Source organism: Nomia melanderi, chromosome 1 (assembly GCF_051020985.1).
Source record: "Nomia melanderi isolate GNS246 chromosome 1, iyNomMela1, whole genome shotgun sequence".
Lineage (NCBI taxonomy): Eukaryota > Metazoa > Arthropoda > Insecta > Hymenoptera > Halictidae > Nomia > Nomia melanderi.
This window is the reverse complement of record NC_134999.1, coordinates 14,217,849-14,244,084: the sequence shown is the minus strand read 5'-3', so window position 1 is coordinate 14,244,084 and position 26,236 is coordinate 14,217,849. Positions and strand designations below refer to the sequence as shown.

At 36.2% G+C, this 26,236-nt stretch overlaps 1 protein-coding gene across 3 annotated transcripts in view; it reads right to left on the bottom strand.

Annotated features, from left to right (window-relative positions):
- LOC116427618 (opioid-binding protein/cell adhesion molecule homolog) overlaps window positions 1–26,236 on the bottom strand; it is a 250,072-nt gene that overhangs the window by 94,451 nt on the left and 129,385 nt on the right. For all 3 annotated transcript variants that reach the window (XM_076366482.1, XM_076366481.1, XM_076366485.1), the window contains exons 2-3: window positions 9,136–9,305; window positions 291–501 (exon numbers count right to left, since the gene is read on the bottom strand). In XM_076366482.1, the coding sequence (XP_076222597.1) occupies window positions 291–501; window positions 9,136–9,305 (381 nt within the window). The remainder of the gene's footprint in view (window positions 1–290; window positions 502–9,135; window positions 9,306–26,236) is intronic.

The following is a 26,236-nucleotide window of genomic DNA, read 5'->3' as shown; positions in this document are numbered from 1 at the left end:
GAGAGTGGACAGATTAGATTTACTATGGACGTGGAATAGCTCCTTAATGCTACCCTTCAAAAATATCTCGCACATTAATCAACGATAAAACAGTAAACGTTAAATAAAATGTATCACAAAGAAACACATAATTTCGGGGGAAAAGAGATTTATGCGTGGCATCAATTTAAATTGTTGTAAATTGTGATTTCACGTTCCTTTTCTTATGGTCGTGTGATTATGGGCTGTTTGAATGTCCAAGAGAAATTTAATTAACGCGCATATAAAGTACGCGTTCCGTGTTTACTGACCTACAACGCTCAAGTTAAAAGCCTGGCTGATCTTCGGTTCGGTTGAGACTTGACACTCGTATATCCCGCTGTCTCGAACCTGAGGTGAAGAAATCTTCAAGGTCCATTCATCGGTTCCGTCACTGTGCAACGACTGGAAACGCTCGTCATTCGTGTACGTTAGGATTCCTACTGTGAGGATGTGTAAATCTCGTTGTCTGATCCATGAGACCTGTGAACAGATCAGGATTCACATTCGTTTAATAGAATAGGAACTCCATTGCAGGATTAATTACGAATAACGATTGATTTTCTACTAGATCTTGAATAACAAAATATTAAGTGGGAAACTTTTTTCGCTAGATATATTCATCAGTTTCTAATGAATTAACCCTTTGCACTCGGAAGGTGACTCTCAGTCACCACTTGATTTGACACAGTAAAACTATAAAATCTGATGTTTAATATCAAACTTTGTATAATACCCCGATACGTGAAATATTGGAATAAAATACCTTTTTTTCCTCAATGTACCTGTGATTCCCCTTCGAGTTAGTTCCAAAGAATATCGTCTTTGTCGCGTAAAAAAATGTTAAATATTTCTAGTGAGAAACTTCCGAGTGCAAAGGGTTAATGCTTCTTCTCGCGACTGATATGAATATATAATATGCGAGCAAAGAGAATTATTCTATTTCATCGTTTCATTTGTAATTGCATCGTACGAATGTTGCTATTGAATATTGCTATTGCAATACTTTGCACTCGGAAGTATTCCGCTAGAAATATTCAACATCTTCTAACTAGACAAAGACGATGTTTTTTGAAATGAACTCAAAGAGAAGTCACAAGTAAATTGAGAAAAAGATTTTTTATCCTAATATTTCACACATCGATGAATTATACAGTGTAATATTAGATATCAAATTTTATAGTTTTCTGCACCAAATCAGGTGATGACCTCTCGAGTGCAAAAAGTTAATTTACACGGTTCATTTACTTAAGTAGATTCCGCGGAAAATAAATATTTTATATTCAATTGATCAGTTACTTGCTTTCGGAATTTGATTATTTTCAGCGAATGAAATGGAATCAAATGTATCTTTATCAAATCATATATTCTGAACTACAAAAACATGATGATTAAAGTACTATTATCTTACTTATAATGAAATCAAGCTGAACACTTCCGAGACACGTGACAAATTTATTTCGACATCCGTACAGAATCGGATACGACCGTTTAAACACAAAATTTCATCCCACTCAGTAAGTTAATTGCGAACCGAATCCTGGCAGCGTCAGAATTACATTCGAAAATCCGGCGCAATATTCGACACGATCCATACACCGCGTCAAAATGATGAAAAACAAAAAGGAAAACTCCGAGTTCCAAAAAAAAATCAGAACCACGCTTGGCGCGCACGTGAACGAGAATAAATCCTCGGCTCGTAACGTTCGAATAATTTGATTAATAACAAAGAAAAGTATTTATTGGATAATACCGAGCAGGAATTCCGGCGAAATTTATGTTTCTGCGCTTTGGTAAATCCCCCGTTCGATCCGCTTTGCCGACGAAATTCCCCATTACATTGAATCGTGAGAAAATCGTATTTCGGCGAAACAAAAAAAAAAAGAAAAAAAGAAATATACTTTCCACGAAGCTCTTGACGTGAAAACATTTATCCGATCCGCAATAATCTTCGTGCGCCGCCGCACGCTGACCGCTATCGAGCTCAATTATCCCCGAATGTTAAGCCCGTGGATTTTTTTTTGTTCTCGTAGAAAAAACTTCACGGTTCAATTTAACTTTCGGCCGGATATAATTAGAACAGCAGCACACGGGGAACATTGGCAAACGGATGGCTTATCGGCGGAACGTTTATTCTCTCTGGTTGAGCGATGTTTAGAACAGAGAATTGATGCCCCGAAACGTCTCCGCGGGAAATTAATTGTGGCAAGAAGCGTTCGTTTGCTAAGTATCAATTAGGGACGCCGCACCGGATATTGTCTACCGTTGCAACACACCAGTTTTACATTACCGATCCGATTCGCTGGTGAAGTATGTGACCTCTATTATGCGCCGGTGAACCGTTATACGATTGTGTGATTATTAGTGGCACTCTGAGGAATCGATTATTCGGAATGCGAGGGAGTTTGTAATTTGAATCGTTCATTAGGCGAATCGGTTAATTCGACTTTGCGAGTTTTTCGAGATTTTATTGACAAAAAGGGAATGGAAATTGATCATGTTGACCTTGGTTTTAGTGTTAAAATTAGTGTAATTGAGTTGCGAATTTTGATGAGAAAGGAATGTGAAAGTTGCTTTGTTTATTGTAATTAGTATATAGAGTTGTATATAAATTGAAAAATTCGGGAAGTTGAAGGAATTGGGAGACATCGTTGAAACAGTGAATAATTCGTTTGAAAATATCATTGTACAGTACTTTACACGAAGCATGGGTAATCTTCAAATAATATAGAATACAAATACAGGCGATGTAGAACGATAATCTGTTTGTGGCATCGAATTCTATCCATTCGAACAATAGAAACTGTCTCTCGGAATTTTTTTACATTCAAACGAGGGACATTGAATTGCTCTGTTTATCGCGATGCAACATGTGCAGTCGTCGTCCAGTGCATCTGTACAGAAACACGCGACCACTGAAGTATAAATAAAGCATAATGAACCGCCATCTATGTAAATTAATCGAAGTTTCACGTGATCACCTATTGTGGTATCTGCGCGATTTATAGAGGGCCATTTTATTATGCGGTAAAAGGACCGCGTTTGTGGTAGTACCGCCGCCACTGACATTGGACCTATATTTCAGTTTTATACAGTGACCCACGACACTTCAATTCCTAAGCGAACAAAGCGAACAGAATTCTAAACAATGTGGAAACAGTAAGTTCTTGAAATTCGAAATTCATATTTTTCACCGGTGATTTCGTGTTTCCAACGTGTATAACGTGAAAATAATTCATTATTTTCAGCCAGAGTAAAGGTTCGGCGTGGCTTTAGTTGAAAATCGAATGGAACCTCGAATTATCATTATAAAATATGGAATTTATGATTTAAATATGCAGATTCTGCGGGAACACTGAGTAACGAAAGTATTCATATGACAACGTTCTGTATTTCTTTATGTGTCCATGAAAAATATTCCATAAGTAATGTTTTTTCTCCATGATCAAACATTATGACTACTAAGTATTTCAAAATCGACGAATTTCTTAAACAGTCACTTATTTAAACGATTTCACGCGCGCTTTTATGGAAAGTGGCGTGAGTTTAAAAGAAATAGAATTATGAAACTTTTTCCAATCAGATAGCCATTGTTTTTACTCCGATTCTCAACTGGTTCACGAGAACACGTGGCGTGCCTCAACGTCAACCGATGACATTTAAAAAATGAAGGAACCAACTGGCAGAGAAAAAAACGTTTCATGGTCTGACAGATTCGCAGTGGAACTGATTTGTACGTCGGTCCTCGATTTATCCGCAAATTTGAAATATCATTGGGAAAGTATTAGCGCACAGTCGAATAATAGTTTCTAGTACTATTTCAAAATTTGAAAGTATCCTCGACAAATTGAAAACGCGATGAAACGAAGAAAAGGAAACGAACGGAAAAGTACTAACAATTGGCGTTGTTTCATTCAATTACAGCTTAATATAGCAATCTAATTATTTATTCAAGAATAATCAGGAATCACTGAAACGGTACCATTAAATGGTACAATTGTGACACCACAAATGAATGTAGAAAAAATTGTTAAAATAAGTAGACGTTGCAAAAACCAAAATTCAATGTATCGATAAAAACGTCACACGACCGCTTCTTTTTATTGCGAAATAAACATTGACATCAAGCTGTGACAACAGAAATAATGAATAATGAGCAGTGTGCAGAAGTACTATTTTTGATGACAGTAACTTTGCTAAGCAGAATGACGTTATTGTAAAAAATTTGTCGTTTATTTGCGAAGAAGTGCAATGTCCGAAATGAGAATCTCGAGGCGAAATGGGTTAATTGTGAAGACGGTCGTGACCTCGTTAAGCTATTGAACACTCTTATCGTTGACAACAAGACAAATTGAATGGTGCACAATAGAGTGATGTTCGGCTGACTTTGAACCATAAACCATAAACTTTGTATTAGTTCGCCAAGTAAACTCCGAGTTCATAGAAGTTTTCGAGAATTAGGGGGGATACGAAGATATCCAACGAGGGGCTTGGATTATTAATCAGCTAATTATGCTCTGTTGATGTTTACGAGCGTGCAATTACTGCAAGATTGTTACCCTTGACCGAAATCTGATGCAAACATGGGTAAGTGCGTAACTTAGACGTACATTCTAAGTACATTCCTCTTACTTACAGTTTCTCACGTTTATTTATTATGTTAACCTTTTTATTACGTTAAATTTTAATGTGATATACGTTACTACGTTAACTTACTATATTACGTTAATCTTTATTGCAACACACGAGATAAAACGGATACCTTGCGAACTACAGTTTGCTAATAATTTGCTTTCAACAAACTAACAGACGAACAATTGTTTTTTGAATTGAAATGAAGTAATATACGGATAGGCCAAATTAAACAGGAGTATAAATAAATGAAATTTAGTGAACAATGTGGATAGACTAAAATCAATGAAAACATAGGTAAATTAAATTAAGTAAACACGCAGGTAGATTAAATACAATGAAACTATAGGCAAATTCCAATTAGTCAGTAGCGTCGTTTTAAATCGTGAAATTATGTCTCTCTGCAATGACCTACCTCGAGCGTCTAGCTATTGGCTTATCACTGTGGTTCAGCCTTAAAAATTCTTACGCGCGACCCATTTTATGAAACTGAATATTGAAATATCGCGTCGCTGATTTTTCATGAGTGGCCGAGAATAATCAATAAAAGATTAGGCAGGTTTCTTAACTTCGGCGTTCTTCGACCCGAATTCGCCGGCATTAGAATGCAGGTAAACAAGATGCAAGATTGACGCTCACGTTTCCCGGTTTTCGATAAAATCCAGAATATGGATTTATAATTCATCAATTGCATATTGAATACTCTGGACCGTGGGAAGAAGATAGAACTCACGTCTGCATCGAAGAATTAGCTGAAATTTATCTTTAACACTAGAATTACCGAACAGTCAAATTGACGTTTTGAAATTTTTCTGTGGAAACTCTAATAGTGCTGCTATTGAGACTTCTATTGATTTAAAATTCAGTTTGCCTATTGTTGAATCAATTTCTGTAATTTCTCAGACAGTTATCTGTTATGTTATTAATCACTGTTAAAGAAGCAATCAGGTAATGGTCATTTTGACGTCTTTGGTAGTTCTAGTTAAAATGACTCAAATTGTATATTGCTTCTCTTTCAGTTTGCCTATTGTTGAATCAATTTCTGTAATTTCTCAGACAGTTATCTGTTATGTTATTAATCACTGTTAAAGAAGCAATCAGGTAATGGTCATTTTGACGTCTTTGGTAGTTCTAGTTAAAATGACTCAAATTGTATATTGCTTCTCTTTCAGTTTGTCTATTGTTGAATCAATTTCTGTAATTTCTCAGAGAATTATCTGTTATGTTTTTAATCATTGTTAAAGAAGCAATCAGGAAATGGTCATTTTGACGTCTTTGGTAGTTCTAGTTAAAGTAATTGAAATTGTATATTGCTTCTCTTTCCCATTTATCCTCATTAATTCTATTAAAATGACTGCTTGTACGAGGCTACACAATTTGATTTTATATAAAAGTAAAAAATCTTCCTGTATCGGGCTATACCATTTTTTAATGTAACTTCCACGTGTCCCTATGAACACTAATGGGTTTATCTCGTATAATTAATGCGTTTAGTCCGATCAACCATATATAGGTCACGACTGGCCTGACTCAGAGGTCTATATATCACAGGTGTTCGAATACAACGAATAGTGTCCGCATGAATAATCAAACAGTTTTGTTAGAAATCGTTAAACCCAACGAAATCAAAATTTAAACAGAACAATATACGAAAGCATACACTTTTAAAGATCGGAAAAGTGATTCTCCATGACACTTTGACTTCATTTTCAAGAATCAGGGAAACTACTCTCAACAGTTTCGTCTCAATTTTAAAAGACCAGACTAATTACTCTCAACAATTTTGCCTTAACCTTTAAACATGGACGTGCAGTCTCAAAAACCTCTTTATAAAATCATCGATTTCGAAATCAATGAAATTTTCGTTATATAATTCATACTATCGCAACGCAGAGGTATTTAAATAAGTAAAAACAACCGAGCAAAAATAAATAAACACAATACATTCTTTTATTCCCACAAACGAGAGTGTTTAACATTAATCAGTAATTGTCACACTTCCATACTTAAAGGTCGAATTCCGTACTTAATTCTTTGCGCTCGAATATTTTCGGCTAGATATATCCAACATTTTCCGGTAATACACAAACGACACTCTTTAAAATTATTTAAGAAGAAAGCATACATAAACTAATAACAAAGCAACTTTCTCTCAATATTTCTCGTATCGATGCATCATAAATAATTTAACTAGTTATTAATATTTAATATTATACTTCATATAATGCATCAATTTAAGAAATATTGACATAAAATAGCTTTGTCTGTCAATATACGCGCAATTTGTCAAGTTAGTTTCACAAAATTCCGAGTGCAAAGGTTTAATATCTATAAAATTTGATAATCTAGTTGCATAAAGTCAAGTTATCAACAACAATCACCTCTCCAGCAAGGTGTTAATCCCCGAGGACCAAAAGAAAACACTGTAAACAGTTCCCTGTTCGTTTTGATTAGAAACAATTTAAATACTAATCACAAGCGTGACGCTCGCTGGACCGGCCCGTGGAAACATGAATTTCCATAACGTATAGTAGCTTAGACGGTCATCGTGTCGCGAACCGTGGCTCGGGGGCTAAAACAGTGAATAATGTATTAATGAACGGGGAGGCAAACGAGCCTTTGAGGCCGGTATTTTTTGTGATCTCGCCGCCGCTTTGAAACAACGAACGGCATGAAGCTGTCGCACGCAACGACAATGTACCGAGTGTTGCCACATTGATTTTACACCACGAATATAAACGCCTGGGCCGGCGCAGATAGAGAGCCGTGCACGCGCGGCGCGGCGCGTACAGCCCGGAGCGGGTACGGGCTGGAGAGAAATTTGATTTATCGTCGATTACGATCGGTGATTGGATTCCAACGGGTTCCTGTGTGTCACGCGGTGATGCATGACTAACGCCGATAACGAGTAACGTCACTATTTCACAGCGATCGGTACTTATCCGGCAAAGTACTTTTCATTAAGATGCTCGCGCAACGCCGATCAACGTTTTCTGCGAATGATACAGAATGATTCGAGCTACGTGAAATTGTATTTTCCGTGGTATAGGACGTGATAATCTTTTGATCTATGATTTCTTTCGCTACTGTGCTCGATAAAAGTGCTTTATCGTTAACCCGTGAACTGCAAGAGAGTTTTTAAAGCTTTTGGGGTGAAAAGGAAGTTTTTGGAGTATTTACGTTAGAATAGGTGAATGTTGATAAGGAATCAGTGATTGTGTAGCTTCTTCATTTATTTTTACTGTAGTTTGATTATTCTTGTGGCTTGTAGGAGCTCCCGTAGTAGTTAATGGGATAATAATTACTTATTGAATGTCTAGGTTTAATTGAAAGGTTAACACGCTGCCACGGTGGTCACCGGTGACCGAAGCTTCTAAATTGCTTGGAAACAATTATAATAAGAAAATTGATGTTGAATCAAAATGTTTAGTAACATGAGAAGCTAGATAATAATGTAGTATGAGTACTGTAATACCAAGACATTAATAATTATTTCTAATACTATTTTCTTCTATTATAAAGGAATAAATTTTACTATAACAAAGCGCTCGAAATTCTCGTGGCAGTCAACGTGTTAACGATTAGTAATAAAAGAGGAATATTTCGTTTGTGTTAAGAAAAAGTCAATGACAGTTTGTCAAATAATCATCGTATACAAACGAGTCGATAAAATACGAAATTAATATTTATCACGGAATATTCAAAACGAGTTCCAAAGAGAAGATCAATAGAATACCGTATGCAAAGTCAAAAATACACAATTCGCGAACATAATGCAAAACTGGAACGCACTAATTAGAAACCCGATAAGAATATCTGAAAATCTTAATACAAGACAAGAGCACAATGTTCCAACTCAACTGCTCCGCAAAACACAATCAACAGTTATGGAACGCTAAACACAGCGAATTTAACGTTTAATCGTTAATAATAATACCGCCGCATTAAACATTGATCAATTCCTAATCACCCGAACCTATTAATTAATTCCCACAGCCGCTGCACGATAACTGCGTATAAAGGGCCGTTAACAGAATCCGTAAACTGTCCCGCACAATTCCGCACGGACATTAAACTAAGAGAATCCATTCCCCTTTGAAATTCACTAGCGAGGGATCGGGAAAGGAGCCGGGGCTGTTTAAGAAATCACGAGGGCGATCCGAGATTCACTTTGCGCGACGTGTCAAAAATTAAGCGGCGTCTTATCCGCTTTCACTTTCCCCGGCGCGCGCGAGGAGCGCTACTTTCCGCTGTCAGGAGGGTTAGAATCGGGTCCAGGAATCGCGGCAGAAATTGCTAGAAAATCCGTCGGTCGACGGGACGAGCGGGAAAATCTGCGGTGAAAGGCGTACCACAGGGTCAGGACCCGGCTGGGACCGTTTCATCAGGCGGCTACTCATCCGTGAAACGCGACGTCCCCGTGCGCGCTCGCGTCGACGTTCTTATTACACGGGGGTCAGGGCAATAAGCTGGCTCGAAACTTACAGAACGATCGCCGAGATTGCGCACCCTGCAGTGCAGGTAAACAGTCTGACCGACGGTCGTCGTGGTCTCCCTCTTCGTCGTGTTGTCGAAGTACGGCTGGCTAAAGGGTTGCTCCCAGTACGAAGACTGATGGTGCTCCACCACCGCTCCGCCGCTCTTCACCGCGCACTCTGTCGAAAGTAATGAATATTGTTATGATCCAATATGTATGTATTGATTTTTTTATTTATATATTTGTTTATTTATTCATTTGACGGACAGATGTGTAGTATAGGAAAAGAAGGGCATGTAAATCAAGTGTAAGGAGTTTACGAAGTAACCTCCACCGCTCTTCACCGCGCATTCTGTCGAAAGTAATGAATATTGTTACGATTCAATATGTATGTATTTATTTGTTTATCTATTTGTTTATTTATTCATTTCACTGGCAGATGTGTAGTATAGAAAAGAAAGCGATGTAAATGAAGTGTAAGGAGTTTACGAAGTAAGAGCGTTATAATAAATAGATTATTATAATTCCAATTGAGTGTTACTGTAATTATTAACGAGATGTGTTTTTATATGTGCTATGTTTGAATAAGGCTCGGTGAATGATAATAGAAAATAAAGTACTTAAATAATATTGAGACTTTTGCGACGGGCAATAGCAGGACGAAACGTTTAGCTGATTATAGACATAATTTTTAAAAGTTTGTGGTTGAGTGAGATGCGGATGGGAAGAATATTTCTTTTCATGAAATGTAATTGGTTAAAGAATTTCAAATGACGTAGGATCACATTGTTGTTAGTAATTTATTAGAAAGGGAAGGGAACTTGAAAGTTAATGTACGTTTGCTAGGTTTATAATGAATAATAGGAAAGTAATATTTAATTTATATTTAAAAAAGTGAATATCATGTAGGTTTTTCGAATTCGGTTTGAAATTCTCACCGCCAGTCTGACACGATATTATAGAACAAGGGGTGAAAGTAACCTTCCGTTACTATCGGAATATTTTTTCGGTACTGCGATCGATTCCTAGATAACCTTCGCTGACAATTTATAAAGGTTATATACACCTTGCCAAAAATGTGTTCCGTAGAAGAATTCATTTAAGGGACATTAAAAGTAATCTGTTAATATATTCTGCTTTTTTATTTTTCCGACATTCACTGAACTTTTTGGGCATACTATATATGGCTATCTGTTTGAGAACGAAGCGATTTTCTTTCGTACATGTCAAAAATGCAAAGCATATAATTTTATGTACATATGTATTTGTTAAAGCCAATGTTGTAACATTGTAACTCGGTACAAATGTGTTTTGCGAAAATTATACTGATAAACGATGCATCGTTCAAACTGTTTCTTTGTTTCTAATGACTTCCATAACGACACAATTACAATTTATTATAATGACTTCTAAACTATTCATTTTTCTGATAGAAATTGAAATGTTCCTAAAGTAACTCGTTCCCATAACCTAGAAACGAATGTGTGCTTACTCAGATCTACATGAAAAATTGAATTGAAACGGAACACAATTCTTTCCTGGAAGACTTCATTTCTCAGATAATCGACTTTGAAACTTCGTGAGACACGCAGTAGTATTAGCATGAAGTGGAGAAGTTGATTTACCAACGGACACGACAACTAATTCCCATTCAACAGCACGTTCTCAAACGCAATCGTGTGAAAATCGCATGAAACCAATTTGATGGACGCTTTCAACTTGTGCTTTAATACAGGATTCTTTTTGATTATACTTTGATTTAAAAAATACTCCATTCCATTTGATATTTCTTTCGACTTCTCGATGAACGTCGAACACGCAAAATATGGTTTTCATTTGTTTTGCCTTATACGTCGTGTGCGCCGGTTTATTGTTACTTCGAGACCGAAATATTACGCGAGATATGAGTAGAAATGCAATACGGAGTTCCCATCTCGGCCGTGTCCTGTATTCAAACATGTAGATTTAATAAAATATTCCTTTACGTCATGCAGGTATGCAGCAAAGAGTCTCCTGCACACAGATTTGGGAAAACTGGTATTCCGTGTTCCCCGCCGCCACAGTTGCTGTCGCGAATCGTTTCATCGATATTTATAAACGCATTATGTTCGCAACATGCATTATGTTCAATCAAGGGATTCCAACAGGTTTGCCCTGAATTTTCATGATGTAACTCACGGGGAATAAAAGAGGAACGAAATGCAAATGATAATAGGATTTTAATTGTTTTCTGTTATTAATTACAACTTTCTGGAACTATTCATTATCGAGACGATAATAATTAAGGAATACTTTTAAACGCAACTTTACAGGAAATAATTCTATCAGATTTTATACTACACGCAACGGTCCAACGGAAATGAAGGATCATTAGTACTTTTTAACGAATCTCATTACCGTGTAATTGTAATAATATAAATTTTATAATTTCGCGAAGGGAACTATGGACAAGATTTAGCACGTAACACGTTTATGTTCATTTGTTGGAACTTATTATAACACTCTTAATAACCCATAAGTTTCTACACATGAAAATTCCGAGTAACGACGACAATCAGAATTAATTTATTTCTTCGTCCATTCCGATTACGAATGTGACCCATTTCGCACGCAGAAAGTTACGTTTCCATGAAAATCGCGAGATAAAACTAATATCGCTTGTTCAACGCGTAACAGCTCGGTGATTCGAGGAAAATATAAAATGGGATGATTTTATTATACGTCTGGAACTCCCGGAATAATGAAACGTTAAATCCGCAGACAATTTTTATATTCAACAAGCACTATTGTAACAATTTTTGACAGACAAACGGCCGCGAATGGAAGCGCCGGGAAATCGGGCGGGCAGACAATAGCCCTGGCAGTCGCAAATGTTTACATGAAAACATCAGTGTAATCTGCAATCCGTTCAATTCTATAGTCCGATTCGATATTATGCGAATGTGTGTGTGTGTACGCGCGAGTGCGTTCACTTTACAACACGCGATTGGTACGCATTTTATCAAATAAAGATTCTTCGGTATTTTTATGTCGAGGAAAATAATATTTTTAACTGATTTATGAAAATAGTAAATTTTAGAAGATCTGTGGAATATAAATAAAATCAGGAATAGATAAGTTATACTATTATTTAAACAGGGAAGTCATAATTTCCTCTTACATTAAATAAACATTGCAATAATAAATAAAAATTGTAATAGTAAATTTTAGAAGATCTGTGAAATATAAATGAAATCAGGAATGAACATGAATGGAGTATATTATAGATAAATTATACTATTACTTGAACAGGGAAGTCATAATTTTCTCTCACATCAAATAAACATTGCAATAATATTTTGATAACAAGCTGAAGAACAGAGAAAGATGATTATATAGAAAATCGTAGGTACGTGTAGTATAAAAAATTTATTTTTCATAATCACACGGTTATTATAACAATGAATAAGATGCGATGCAGCATAATTTCAATTATATTAAAAGTTTGACAGTTGAATCTTTCGGATACTCCTGAAACGATTCAAATTCTTAGCAAATTTTCAAAGAAATAATTGACACTATCTCTACCGTTGGTGTCATTACACCTTCTGAAAGTTTAACTTAAAATTATTTTCCCAGTTTAATTATTTTTTCTTGGTTGAATGTTCCTATAGTTAATTTTATAACTGAAGAAGTCGAAAAGTTAATTCAGAAGATACGATTAAACTTAGAAAATAATTTTAAGTTGAACATTCGAAAGATCTTCGACAGTTTCGGTAGAAATAGTGAAATCCACTATTCTCTCTTATTAATACTCAAAACAAACTAGCAATGCTTCTAATCTAACGGGATTCAATAAATTATCGCGGAACGCAATTCAATATCGATCATCCCCATAATGTACACTTATATTTTTCGTTTGGTTTCGTTCGAAACGTTTGTTTATATTTTCGGAAGCATTAAGAACTATTGAATTCGCAACTGAACAGTTAACGAAGTTCGTTATCGCGATTCAATTAAAAGATAACCATCCGCCCGGAGTGTACAGTCTTTTCGATACGTTTCCGTGTTCTTATCGATTAACTTTGTACGCTACCAGCTCTCCCGGTTCAATTAGAATTTCCTTTTAAAACTTTATCATCCACATTTATCCGGCATATTTCACTATTAGCGGAGCATGTTTCCACTCGTCTCGTGTATTGAATTCAGCCTCTATCCATCCTCCTTCGTTTCATAATCTCCCGTTGATTTCGAATTAGCGTCGCATTATAAAAGAGTCCTTTCGGAAGAGAATCGCAAAACAAAACGTACGTACAGTCGTCTGTGTTTCTGTCTACAGCGTGCTGCCTAGTGTCTTCAATAGCAGTTTTCCATCTGTTTAACAGGATCGTGAGAGAAAAAGGAACAGGCTCTGAAACTCTTAGTTCACCTCGCGGAGAATGATAAAGGAACTGTAAGAAAGTTGCATACAAATTATTTCATTAAATGCAACATCAGAATGGGAACCGAGGATTTTAAAATGGTAAATTTCAAGCGAAACTTACATATCGGATTCAATGAAATTCAGGTTAACTTTAAATTCGAACTTTTCTAACGGAACGATAAATATTATATAGATGTTATCGTTACATTTCACGATTTACATTATTAGTATTATCCTAAATTCTCAAACAAACTAAAAAAGTAATATACTTTCCTGCAATACACTTTTTCTCTAAATTTTCCTTTCCTTCCTATATTTCTCAATAATTACACTTACACTATTATTATTATTATTGTAGGATTTTCAATGTGTGTACTGTGTAGGAGTGGTGTAATAAGCAATACTCTCTGGGTTTTAATACACTTTTAATACTTCTTGACTCTTTCAACGCTTGTCTCAGACTGCCCCCTTTTAGCTGCCTTCACGCATCTTATTTCATTCCCAATCTCTCAAGCTCTGTCACTCGGTCCTAAACATTCTTCTCAGTCACTCGATCCCTATCGCTCAGTCATAAACACTTTTCAGTTGCACCCTAATTTCTCGAATACCCTACACTTCTATCGCTTGGTTATAAACATTCTTCATTCACACCTTAATCTCTCGCATACCCTACATTATTATTAATTATTTCATGTTTTTCAGTCAAAATACAACTACTGTATATTCAGATTGCCAATTCTTAATTCCGCCACCATTACCGGAATAAGCCATTAATTCTTGTGAATCTGAAGTGACGCGAACACGTCACGATGAATCGGGAAGAAATAATCGATGCTTCGCAGCGAATGGATCTGCGTTGAAAAAATCGTTTAAGTTTCCCATCTTCCTTACGTGTGAATGGTTATATCAGGCCAAAGTGGTTCCGGATGCAGGGGACCAAGCGAAATACGTAGTACGAACGCATTCAACCGCGCGTGGGACGTGCATCGATTAAATAGAACGATACGTCGGTTAAATACAACGACTAAAATCGAAACGGATAATTAATCATACACGCGTCAATAGTTATGACGGAATCGCGTGGCTGAGTTCGAGGGTTTTCTAATGGCCAGGATTTGCAGCTGCCATTCACTTCGTTTGTCGCATTGCTCTTATCGCTGGCTTTTTGCGGGGCCGCTGCCATTATAGCAGACGTCGGATCGGTAGACGTTCGAGTGCAAACCGATTGACAGATTCGTGTTAAAAGTATCGCAATCGACGTTTCATTTTAAAGTGGAACCGTGACGTAACACACGCGACACGAAAGAGTTCGCAGCCACGAATCGATATTTTTATTCAGATATATCAAGCGTACGCGTATAATGCATGCTCTTACGCGCATTCCGAGCCGCGTCACGTCTCCATTTCACTGTTTCCTGTGTAGGTAGTTTTCTACAATTTCATATGAACGTGTTTTGCCTTGCTTAACCCCTTGACCTACAATATCGTGTCAGACTCGTGGTAAAAATGTTCAACTGAATTTGAGAAATCCAAGTGTTACTTGTTCTCTTTAAATATAAATTAAATATCACTTTTCTATTATCAATTGTTAACCTTTGGAGTATGAACACAGAGCAAGAATCAAAATTCTCTTCCTAATGATTTATTAATGATAAAATAACGTGTCAGACTCGCGGTGAAAATTTTAAACAATATTTAATAAACATAAATATTACCGAATTTTTGTACGTTCAAATTAAATATTATTCTTTTGTTATCAATTATTATACTTTAGACCACACATAGACATAGAATATGTGTAGAATCTTTTTTATTTTCAATGAATTATTAATGATAAAGTAGTTGTATCGATTGCAATACGAAATACTAGAAATGATTTATTCTGTAGAAATGATTTATTTTCAGTTAATTTATTTCGCGTATTAGTTCAACACTGGAACTACCGAGCGTTTAATACGATTTATATGTAACCCCTATAAAAGTTGTAACAATAGATTATTCTCAGTTTCTTCAGACATTCTTTACAGTATTCAAGTGAAACTATTTATTTTCAAGATGTTCTTTAATATTCAATGCTTCCAAGATATCCACAACTGCGAAACAGAAAGACCGAGTCATTTCGACTGGTAGTTCTATTGTTAATAATGAAAAAATAATAACTATTCTAAGAAGAATATAAATCTGCAAACTGCTGTTGAACAGTGCAAAACGGACGTGTTCATACATCAAGAAACTCGATTATTTAGCTCGTCTTTCAGAAAATTTCACGTTCTATCAAACACAATATCGCATTCAATGACAAGTCCCTAATTGATGTCCAACTATTAATATTGCTTTATTACTAATCAAGTCTTTCCCATCACAACGAACACGTCAAGCTAATTATTCCTCGAAGTATCATGGTCCATATTACTATCTCCCCAAATTAGTAATCTTTCCTATATTCATTATCATTCGTCCAACAGTTCGCGAGCAATTCGCGCAGAGCCCAGCACGCATCCTCTTTCCTTGAAATCTGAAGAAGAAGTCTTGGTTTGCTTGCTGACGGCTGTCATTGAGCTTCCCCGTAACTTGTAGCCCCGGTTCAAAGCGGTCATTAAAACGGAGAGAGGTAGCGATCACTTAGAAGCAGTTTCCGCCGTGATGTCACGACAATTGCTCTTTACCTTTCCGCCCTTTGTTCCGCGTCCTTCCCCTTCATTAGAAACTTATAAACAATGTTTTCATTTGCGCTAATTCTCTGGCCCACCATTCAAACGAGGACGACATGGACGGCCTGCAAACGTATACGTGGAAAGCAGTTAAGCAAAACCATTAGGCATTTCTTTCAAAAACACGCATAAAGAAAACTGCAGCCACGACTCATAGGTACAAAGAGAAATATTCAACGGCGCCCGGCGCAAACGATACTTTCTGCGTTTGCCAACCGGCTCCTCGAGTTACCATGACTTAAACAACTTTATCCCCATCTAACAATGTTGCCACTGAATCGCGAGTAGTTTTATTAAAGTTAAATCTGAAGTCCCCGCGGTCCTTTTAGTCAATTTTTAGACGTGCACGGATGGGACTCGGAGGTGCAGCAATGCGAGTCACGTTTCCGTTTCAAACGTTTAAAGAGAGTTTCTGTTATGCAAACTTTTGGTTAGTAGCACAATTATGTTACCACCTTCGTAAGTACTTGAGACTTAATTCCGCTGGTAGTGTTATAGTTGCTTTTTAATTCGAGGCTTTCACGATGAAGACACTCTTACACCGTGCGATGAGTTGACTTCTGAGCTGTCTGTGCAATAGAAAATAAGAAAGTTTTAAAGGGTGGTTTTGTTATTCTAAATGTCGGTTTGTTATGCGTTTGTATTGTTAATTATAGTTACACGGCAATGAACATTGTAGTTAATGAAGTAATTGAGTAACGAATTGATTAATATTGAATTAAACTTCGTAAATTGTTTTTGCTACATTTATCATTTTGAAACCTTGTTCCTGAGAATGTTTAAAAGTTATGAAAGTGTATTTAGCGTGATGTATTATTATTATATGCATACTATTATTATTGTATACAGGAAATTATAATTTACTTAATATAATGCTTGGAAGAGCGAGAGAATCTTCGCACACTTTGTACGTTAAAGTTGGAAATTTCATGTATCTTCCGGCTTAACGAACCTGATAATGTTCAAGTTGATTCCTTGTAAACAGTTTAATTCGAACGAGGTATCCGGAGTAATTTGTAATCTATGAAACCGTAGAAGTTTCGCGTTGCATGTCGAAAATGGCGTGATGTTTTGTGACGACTTTCAGGAATGCGATTGGAAATTTAGCTACGGAAACGATTTTATTGAAGTTTACTCTAAATAGCGATATACGTAAGAACTAAGTAATTGGAAAATGTGAAGATGCACCGGGAGAAAATGATGTTTACTATGATTTGATCTAAATTGTATCCAATTTTCTGTCACCTACTTCTATGTCACTTTAGCTAACCTTAAATTACATTTACCGTTTCAAATTATATCATATGAGAAAATCTAGGCGAAGTGTTGAGTTCTATTAAAGTGTTTACAAAATTTTGCATAATAATTAGTTTCTCGTTGCTCTAATAGAAGAGGAAGATAACCATAAACGTCTGTTAATGAGCATAAATCAGGTAAAGTGTCTATTCATGACTCGTTCTTCCTTTTTCAATTATTTATAATATTAATAATTAAGAATGAATTATTTTTCAAAAATTTCAAAAATATTTTATTTTTCAAAAGAATTATATTTCAATGTATTATGTTTCATCTTAAGTGTACAAGAGAAAATAAGATGAAACACGAGGTAATGTTTTTGAAAAATAATTCGTCGTTAATTATTAAAGGTATAAATAACTGAAAAAAACTGTACAAGAGAAAATGTTTTCTAATTTACTGTTCCACTATTCGGGAATACTATGTGTTCGCATTTCTACAATTGAAAGTAGGCCACGACGTTCCCGAGATATCGCTAGTCGAAGTTTCGGACACTTCCACGATCGAAATTGATAATTAATACATTCTAGGAGCCAATCAACTATTTAACTCAACTAAGTTTAACGTAACTAAACTTTTTGCAGGTAAAAGTATTCATGGTTGCTTCGCGCGCGCTGCAGAGTCTAAGTGAATGGAGCTTAAAAAGTGGAATGTATTTGAAGTCCGGCAGTTTGAACGGCTGAATTCGTTAACCTCGTTTGTCGTAGTTGAACTGTAAACCGGTTTTCGCAGAGTGGTTCGCGAAAAAACGTTTGCAACCTAAACTATACGTTTGTTAACAATCAATATCCGGCCACCAAGAGACATCCGTGAAAATGAAAATCCTCGTGAAAAATTCGAAATGGAAGAATTTTTGAAAATTCGTTGCCTGTAGTAGAATTACGATCATGTAATTTTAAATTTCATTAATATATAAGAATCGACTACACAAATGATTATAATAATTTCATTTCTGGAATTCTCAAAATAATAATTGTACATATTACATAATAAACAACACGAATAAAAGCATTTCAAAACTCCCTAATAATTACGTGCATACAAAAATTTTTAGTAATTTTTTATTCTTTGTACAAGACTTTATTCATACAAAAAGAGATGACTCGAAAGTTAAACGAGATATAGTACACATAACGAAAACAGACCTGTGTGTACTTAAATACCTATAATAGAGTAAATATATAGATATATACTGAATAAATAAACGTCCCATTATGCATATTATGCGTGCAAAAATGAAGGAGTAGTCCAATAATGAAGCAATTAATTTTTAACTTGTCCCCGAGTTGCAGCGAGGAAAACTCTTCTGTTGGAAATGAGGGTGGATGATTGTTTTAGTGACCCAATTAATCGATCGATTTCTTCTATTACGTAATACTATAGGGGAATCGTTCATAGAGAAACTGCAGTGAGCTAGGTCTAAAAACATCGTCGAAGTATCTCCCAGCACTCTTGGTAAGTGAGAACGAAATGCGAAACCTCTTGCTGAAATCCGAGTGGTTCATGTCCTCGACATCTCAGCTTGTTCGCTCCGAAAGTTAGCACATACTGCAAGTAGTGCACTCCACGTTTTCTTCGACATCCCTTTCTCACATATATGCGTCCCAGACTCTGACACTAATATAATTTACTGTAGACATGTTAGAACTGATTTCTTGTTAAATTTATTTCGGGATTATAGACACTGTCCGATGGAATATCTTTATCGTGAAAATTAATCGTGTTCATTGGTCAGTCTGTAAGGATTCAAGGAAAACAGAGAAATAGAAGCAGATTAATATTAACTAAGGACAAAACGATTATGCTTTTAAAAACTGTAATGCAAAGTAGAGATGACTGTAATTACTTTTGGCGTAACGAAACTTTTTACAAAGAAAATCAACTTTCATTTTCACGTGGCACTCTAGAAATCTCTTAATAAAACTTTAATATTGTATAAGTATCATTCGAAGTTACAAATATAAACATGTAATAAATAATGAATTACCAATTTTATATGCTGCTGTGAGTCTACCCCAACTCAACGCAGTTCCGAATTGACAGTTTGTTTTCGACTGTTTTAGGAGTTCGCAAACAACGAAGAATTCCCTTTTACGAATTCCAATATAAATTCCACGCAGATCAAAGAACTGGAAACCATTAATTACTCAAATGCCACGCAAGGGTTGAAAAATATCAATTAAATTTCACTTCAACAATTCGCAACTCCGAGCCACGATTCAATGATTAAATTCCACATAGGCAAACTATACGCGAACTCCGGCTGTACCAGTCACAAAATCGTTCCTCCGGATCTCACTCAACAATGAAGGCCCCTGGCGAATGATCAATGTAGGTCGATGTTGATCAAGACCAAACACGGAGCCGATTCTTCGATAAAACGAAGTGGGTTACGTTGTTTATATCTCGATGTACACTTGGAACATTCGACCCTTAAAGCGGCAGCAAATTGAGAGGTCCAGTGAAAAAGGGAGCTAAGTCACGATAGAAACGTCCTGAGATATTAAGGCTTTCAGGAAAAGTTCTGTTTCAATAGAAACTCTATCATGCAGACTGCTATCTTCCAATTTAAATTTATCAATATTAGGATATAGTATCAAGGAAAGCTTCTTATTTCTTATATCATTCCCTATATATCGAACATAACCTAAAAATCGTATTAAAAGAGAAACGTTACAACAGTTCACATTAACAAATATTTTATTCAACAGTATTTTTCTTGAAAAATCACACATTTATTTTTCATTTACATTGCAACGTACAGAGAAATGTTGAAGGCCCAATAAACAGAATTTGGTAAATTTCATTTTCACGTATGTTCTTCGTTAAAACAATCATTGCATACAGAAAAGCACAGAAATGTTACCATGTAATTAAAACATGTATGTCTTGTCCCCGTATCCCGTTACTATTCCGTAACGTCTAAGTTTAACACTGGATTCACAGAACTATTTGGTAAATGTTGACGTTTACTTTGATTAATGCAATTACAGCAGTACACAATCGAATTGTCTATTGTTAGACCTCTAACTTCCAAGATCCGAATGAAGGAGCATGGATTCCTCTAGAAACACTATAACAAACTCTAGAATAAATGTACGTAGACCTAGTATCAAAGAAACGAATAAATAAATTCAAGGATAATAATAGCTACCAAGGGATATCAAAATGAATATCTCGTTTTTCACCGTTTCGTGGTTTAGCTCCCTCCCGAATGGGACCCTCAATTGATCCTGCCGTTTCTCCGGGCGCGGTCGCAGCTGTAACTCGGAACTTCCCGACGATCTCCTTCCGGGTGGCGTTATAGAACGATAACATTTACGGGAACACGTTGAAACTCCGGGTAACGTAAGTTTCCATTACCCTTAAATTAAAACTTAACGTGTTGACTGGCTAAACACGTAGCCCCGGTAACGGGGAGTTCCCGTTTTCACATGAAAAACTTGCAGCCACCCTAAAAGAGAAACCGCGCAGGGGTTCGTTCAATTTTCCCGCGGTAAATGGAACTCGCCCGCGATTAACGAGCGTGTTTATGCAAACACACTTCGCTTTCTTTAATACTAGAACTACCGTACCAGCGAGAATCACTGATTCTGGGTTCCCTTCATTTGCAATTATGGATATCTTCAATGCACTGGATGTTCGAAATGATTTTGAAAATAGTCTCTTTTGAGTATAACTGCAACGAATGTCTGCAGAAACTGAAAATAATCTATTGTTATAATTTTACCGGTGAGAATGACTGATTCTGGGTTTCCTTCGTTCGCAGTTATTGATATCTTTAATGCATTGAATATTCGATATGATTTTGAAAATAGTCTCACTTGAGTATAACTATAATGGATATCTGATGAAACTGAAAATAATCTGTTGTTATAATTTTTATAGAGATGGCTTATCGATCGTATGAAATGCTCGGTAGTTCTATTGTTAAACTGTCGCTTGGTAAATCGATTGGATTAGCACAAAGGTGTCCTATAATTGTGAAATATTCCGCTCCATCTTGTTTTATGGGAGCGTAACCGCGTGAAATTACATTGTTTTCATTACCGCACCTCCCGCGAACGTACCACGCGAACGGCGGAGAATTTTAATTGTTTTCGTTTTCTTCAACACGAATACCGTACGAAACACGGGAATAGAAGTGTGGCAGTTTTGTTGGATCTTTTGGCACAGCAACCGTAATTCGCGTTATGCGCGCCTCGTGTGAACGCTGTTCTCGCCGGATACACGTTTTGATAAGTTTCTGCAGGAATAATTTGCTGCTCCTGGGAGATTCGGGATTACGTTTGTTCTGTAAAGGAGGTGATTCGGTTCCTTCCATCTTGATCCGTCTTGGAACAGAAATGGAACGTTGACGAGCGTGACGTTCGTATTCTTGGGAAATGTGGAATTTTATCGTGGTGTTCTATATTTATACTTGACTATTTTCTTTCGGATCGCTTGCAATTGTTTGTATGATATAAACGTAAGTTAATTAAAATATACTCCTGATAGAATTTAAAATCGAAGGAAAGATCATAACTCCTTACCTTATAACGTGTAAGATTCGTGATGAAGGTTTTAAAGGGAATCTAACAAGAATATAAATATTAATAAATATTACTCAATTCTTTAGAATTCAAATGAAATATTATTCTTCTGTTATTAATAATTATATTTTGGAGAAAGAATACACGTAGAACGCATCTGAAATTTTCTTTTTGTTTTTTCAATAAATTATTAATGGCAAAGTAGTTGTACCGATCAAAGCTAAGACGTAAATCAGAAAAAGGGATTAAAGATCGAGAAAAACACTGTTTTATATTTATCAAATACAAAAGGGATTTCTAACTTATCGACACGTAATCGAATTCAGAGAATTATACTCGTTTGATATTTATAAATATTTATTTCTGTTTATAAATATAATATATTAGATTACATCACATTAGCTATTATCCCTTATTACTTTGAGTTTCGCGAGATTTTGCAATTTGCCGCGCAACTAAGTAAATAATAACGGATTTGTTATAAAGCTTATTATAAATCTGTGTGCGTCACCAGCATTCGGTATTTTCCAACACGCGTATCGTGATTACGTATGCATCAAACGTTCCCAATTTTATTGCACGTCCTTTCCAAATCCGAGTGGATTATGCCTCCAATATCTGCACACGCTATCTTACGGAAGTGGCGCTCAAAGAAAAATATGGAATGGATTTTCGGCTTCAGATGGAATATTACAAATACCCTACTTCATCAGTTCTTTGTCCTCCGATTTATTAAGGGAACAATAGCGATTCCTTAAAATACTTTTACACCCTGTTTTACCTTCTGAATTTTTATCCCTGTTCACTTTAGCATTAACCTACTATTTCTGTGGGAGAAATAAATCGATACTAAGTTATTCTTCCAGTAAAAATCATGTTCATACAAAATTTGTTAGAAACTTTACAAACACTAATATCATATTATACCATACAAATAAGTGTCCCAAACAAAATTTATACCATTCGTACACCTTCAGAATTTTTACATTAACACGTTGACTGCCACGGTGACCTAATTGACATCCAAGAAAAATGTTCAATAGCCTAAATAAGTAGATAATAATCTAACTCAAGAATTCTAGTAGCAAATAATTGATAATCATTTCTTTTCATCTTCGTTATAAAAGTCAAAATGACACATAAAACGCTGAAGTTTATCGTGGCAGTCATCGTGTTAACATTAATCAGTTTGAAATGTTCAGATCAACGGATATTTCTCGATTACAATGTTCTAAATAATGTCAACCAATGAAGGAAATCTGACAGATGTATTGGAATCGTCACATTCGATCGAAGCGAAGGTGTCGGGTTTAAACGACTTCCGATATTTTCCATTTCCCCTTTTTCGATACGTATAATCATTGGGATTTTCTCTTCCCGATATGCCCGCGAATAATACCTGAACGATTTCGGTCGAAAACGTTTTCGACCGAAGCCAGCAGCATGCTAAATTGTTTGCCGAAAATTTGGTGAGGCGATTACTGCGATACGGAGAAAAATACACAATGGCGTCGCTGTACGTTATTGTTATGGAATCACTGGCTCCCCGGTGAGCCGATGCCAGCAGCCCGAGGCTTGAACTAGATTTCCTTGAATACAAAAGTCCCCGGGACAAAAATACTGTTCGAAATTTGAGGTCCACTTTCCCCGTTATATTATACGTTAGAATAGGAATACGTTGATCGTAATTCCGCGGGGAATCGGTGTTCCCAGTCGATTTCTATCTCTTAAGGTGCCGTTTCGATAACACTGAGACTGACGGATACGTGACTCGCTCGCGGTTCGAAGTTGCGCGTTCGTTTCGCGTTTCGTTTAATATTCAAGCGGTCGCCTGTGCCGATGCATAGAATCCCGATCAGTTATTTTACTGAAATGTATCATTGCGCTGGCAATAAATTAATATCGCAACAGCCGCACAAAGCGCGGCGCATTTCGACGATGCGCTACACGCAAATCATTATGATGCCGTGGACGTACCATATTAACGGAATGATAAATAAATATGTTTCGCGCATGTTCTATGGATTCCTGTGTTTCCGATATTTTTAGCATCGTGATTTACATAATTCTTGATATTTCAGTTCGTGGTGCGTTTCGTTGTTTACTTGGATAATGTTTTGGTCATGTTGGTGTTTAGACTTTATTTAGGGGTTTACTGCTAGTCGGTTTCTGACAGGTAAATTGCTGTAGTAAATACAACCGTTAGAAATTGTAAACCTGAACGCGCAAACAGGTATAGAACAATGTAATTTTAGTTTATTGCAGTATTTTCTAACCCTTTGCGGACGAAGATTCTGCGAAATATACAAAATCTTCAATAAACTTATCTAAACTATCTATCAATTGCTTAAATAATATAAAGGGTACAGAAATTACGTGTCGATCTTTTGCTGTTATAATAATTAAATCGTTTCTTCGCGACTTATTCTTCGAAACATAAGAAATCCATCCCATCGAAGTATGGACACTCGTCCGAAAAGGGTTAAAACAGCACCGAAAACAGGATTTTTTGGAATTCCCGGATGTTTCGGATGAGGCGTGTGTTTCATCTAACGACCGCCTCCTTGCCGATCACAGAAAACAGAATCAACCAATTATGAATCATCACTTCGCCAAGCGCAGCTTTAAAGGGAGTTGTCTTGGGCCGAAACTCCAGATTCAAAGTCGTACAGACGAACGACGGAGATTTCTCCAGGTGACTCCTGTAATATTGACGAGAGGACTCTTGTATATTACGTGGTCACCTGTATACCTGTATTCTGGTCGAGAAACTTTCATTGTACTGCTGTTAAGTTTGTTATACTTACAATTATATTGATTCGTTGCACAGTGCACCACGGATTATTTATTTAACATTTAGCCGGATCTTAACCGTTTGGATGCTAAACAATTTTTGCGGATATTTACCAAAAATGCGGAAGTGATTGGGTGTGTATGCAAAAAGTTAATAAGAGTAGTTATCTAATGAGATCACAAATATTGTGTTATTACAAAAAAAATATCAAAAAATAACATTTATTCAAATAAATTTACTTTGATTTATTTCTTGAAAAACATAGTAAGAAAATTATATTTGGCTCAACATAAGAAGAGTGCTATATCGCTCCTCAGCACTGAAATGGTTAAGAAACTAAACACAGCGTACTTTCGATTCATTGTAACGAGTCGCACAGTTCTCCACCAGTTGGTTTTCGTATTATTTTGTATATATTGAAATAGTAATGTCTTTTGTAACTGATTCTTTAGTAATGAATAATGTAGTATCGTAGTTTTATTCTGAAACACGGGTAGAGGGCCATAAAAGAGAAAGGTACTGATGGAGACCAGGCCCAAAGGTTGGCGAGTTTTCTTGAGTGATGCGTAAACGAGGATGATGGGTGCGTGGTAGTGAGAGTAGGGTGTGGTTGAGAATTTGTTGGAAATATGAGTGAGAAGAATGCTTGTGGGGAGAGAATGATTTTTAAGTGATGGCGAGAGTTTTTGGAGAGAGTTGCGTTGGCTTCGGAAGAGAGAAGACCTGTATATTGCGAGCTATATCTCTATATATTTCTATTTATTTTGTTTTATTCGATTACTTATTCCTATGTTTTTTAAAAATAAAACATAATTATTTTCCATTAATACCACGATAGTTTTATTGATAACGCTTGTAATTTGACAAGTTAATAAAAATTGTCGAAATGAAGGAACAGTGTTAGGTAAAGAAAATTTTGATTTTAAAGTATCTAGAAGAGACACCGCGATAGAATTGAAACGTTTCATAAATATTTTCATCGCGTTTATTTATGTTTCAGCAGCTGTATAGATTTCGTAATGAAAAGGAGTGTTTTTATAGTAGCATTCGTTAGGGGATCGGGAAATTTGTTTTCTTTTTTTAGTCTACGCTTGGTTGTATGATTTAGACTGTGGATTACTTTTCAAGCAAGCTGAATTAACGGTAAAGTATACAGCATTTGAGAGGAGAGCGCATTAACTCCTCGCGGCGCGAGCCCCTAACAAAAATACAGAGTTCGTGTTTCTGCGAGGTCGTTAAATCGGAATCAGCCACGGTACCTGAGACAACTGCCTCGCGTAATGCGAAAACTTTTTCTCGAATCCAAGTAGCTTATGTGCTCGACCTCTCAACTTGTCTCCTGTTTCCTAGCGAAATACTCGTAGAAGCATCCGT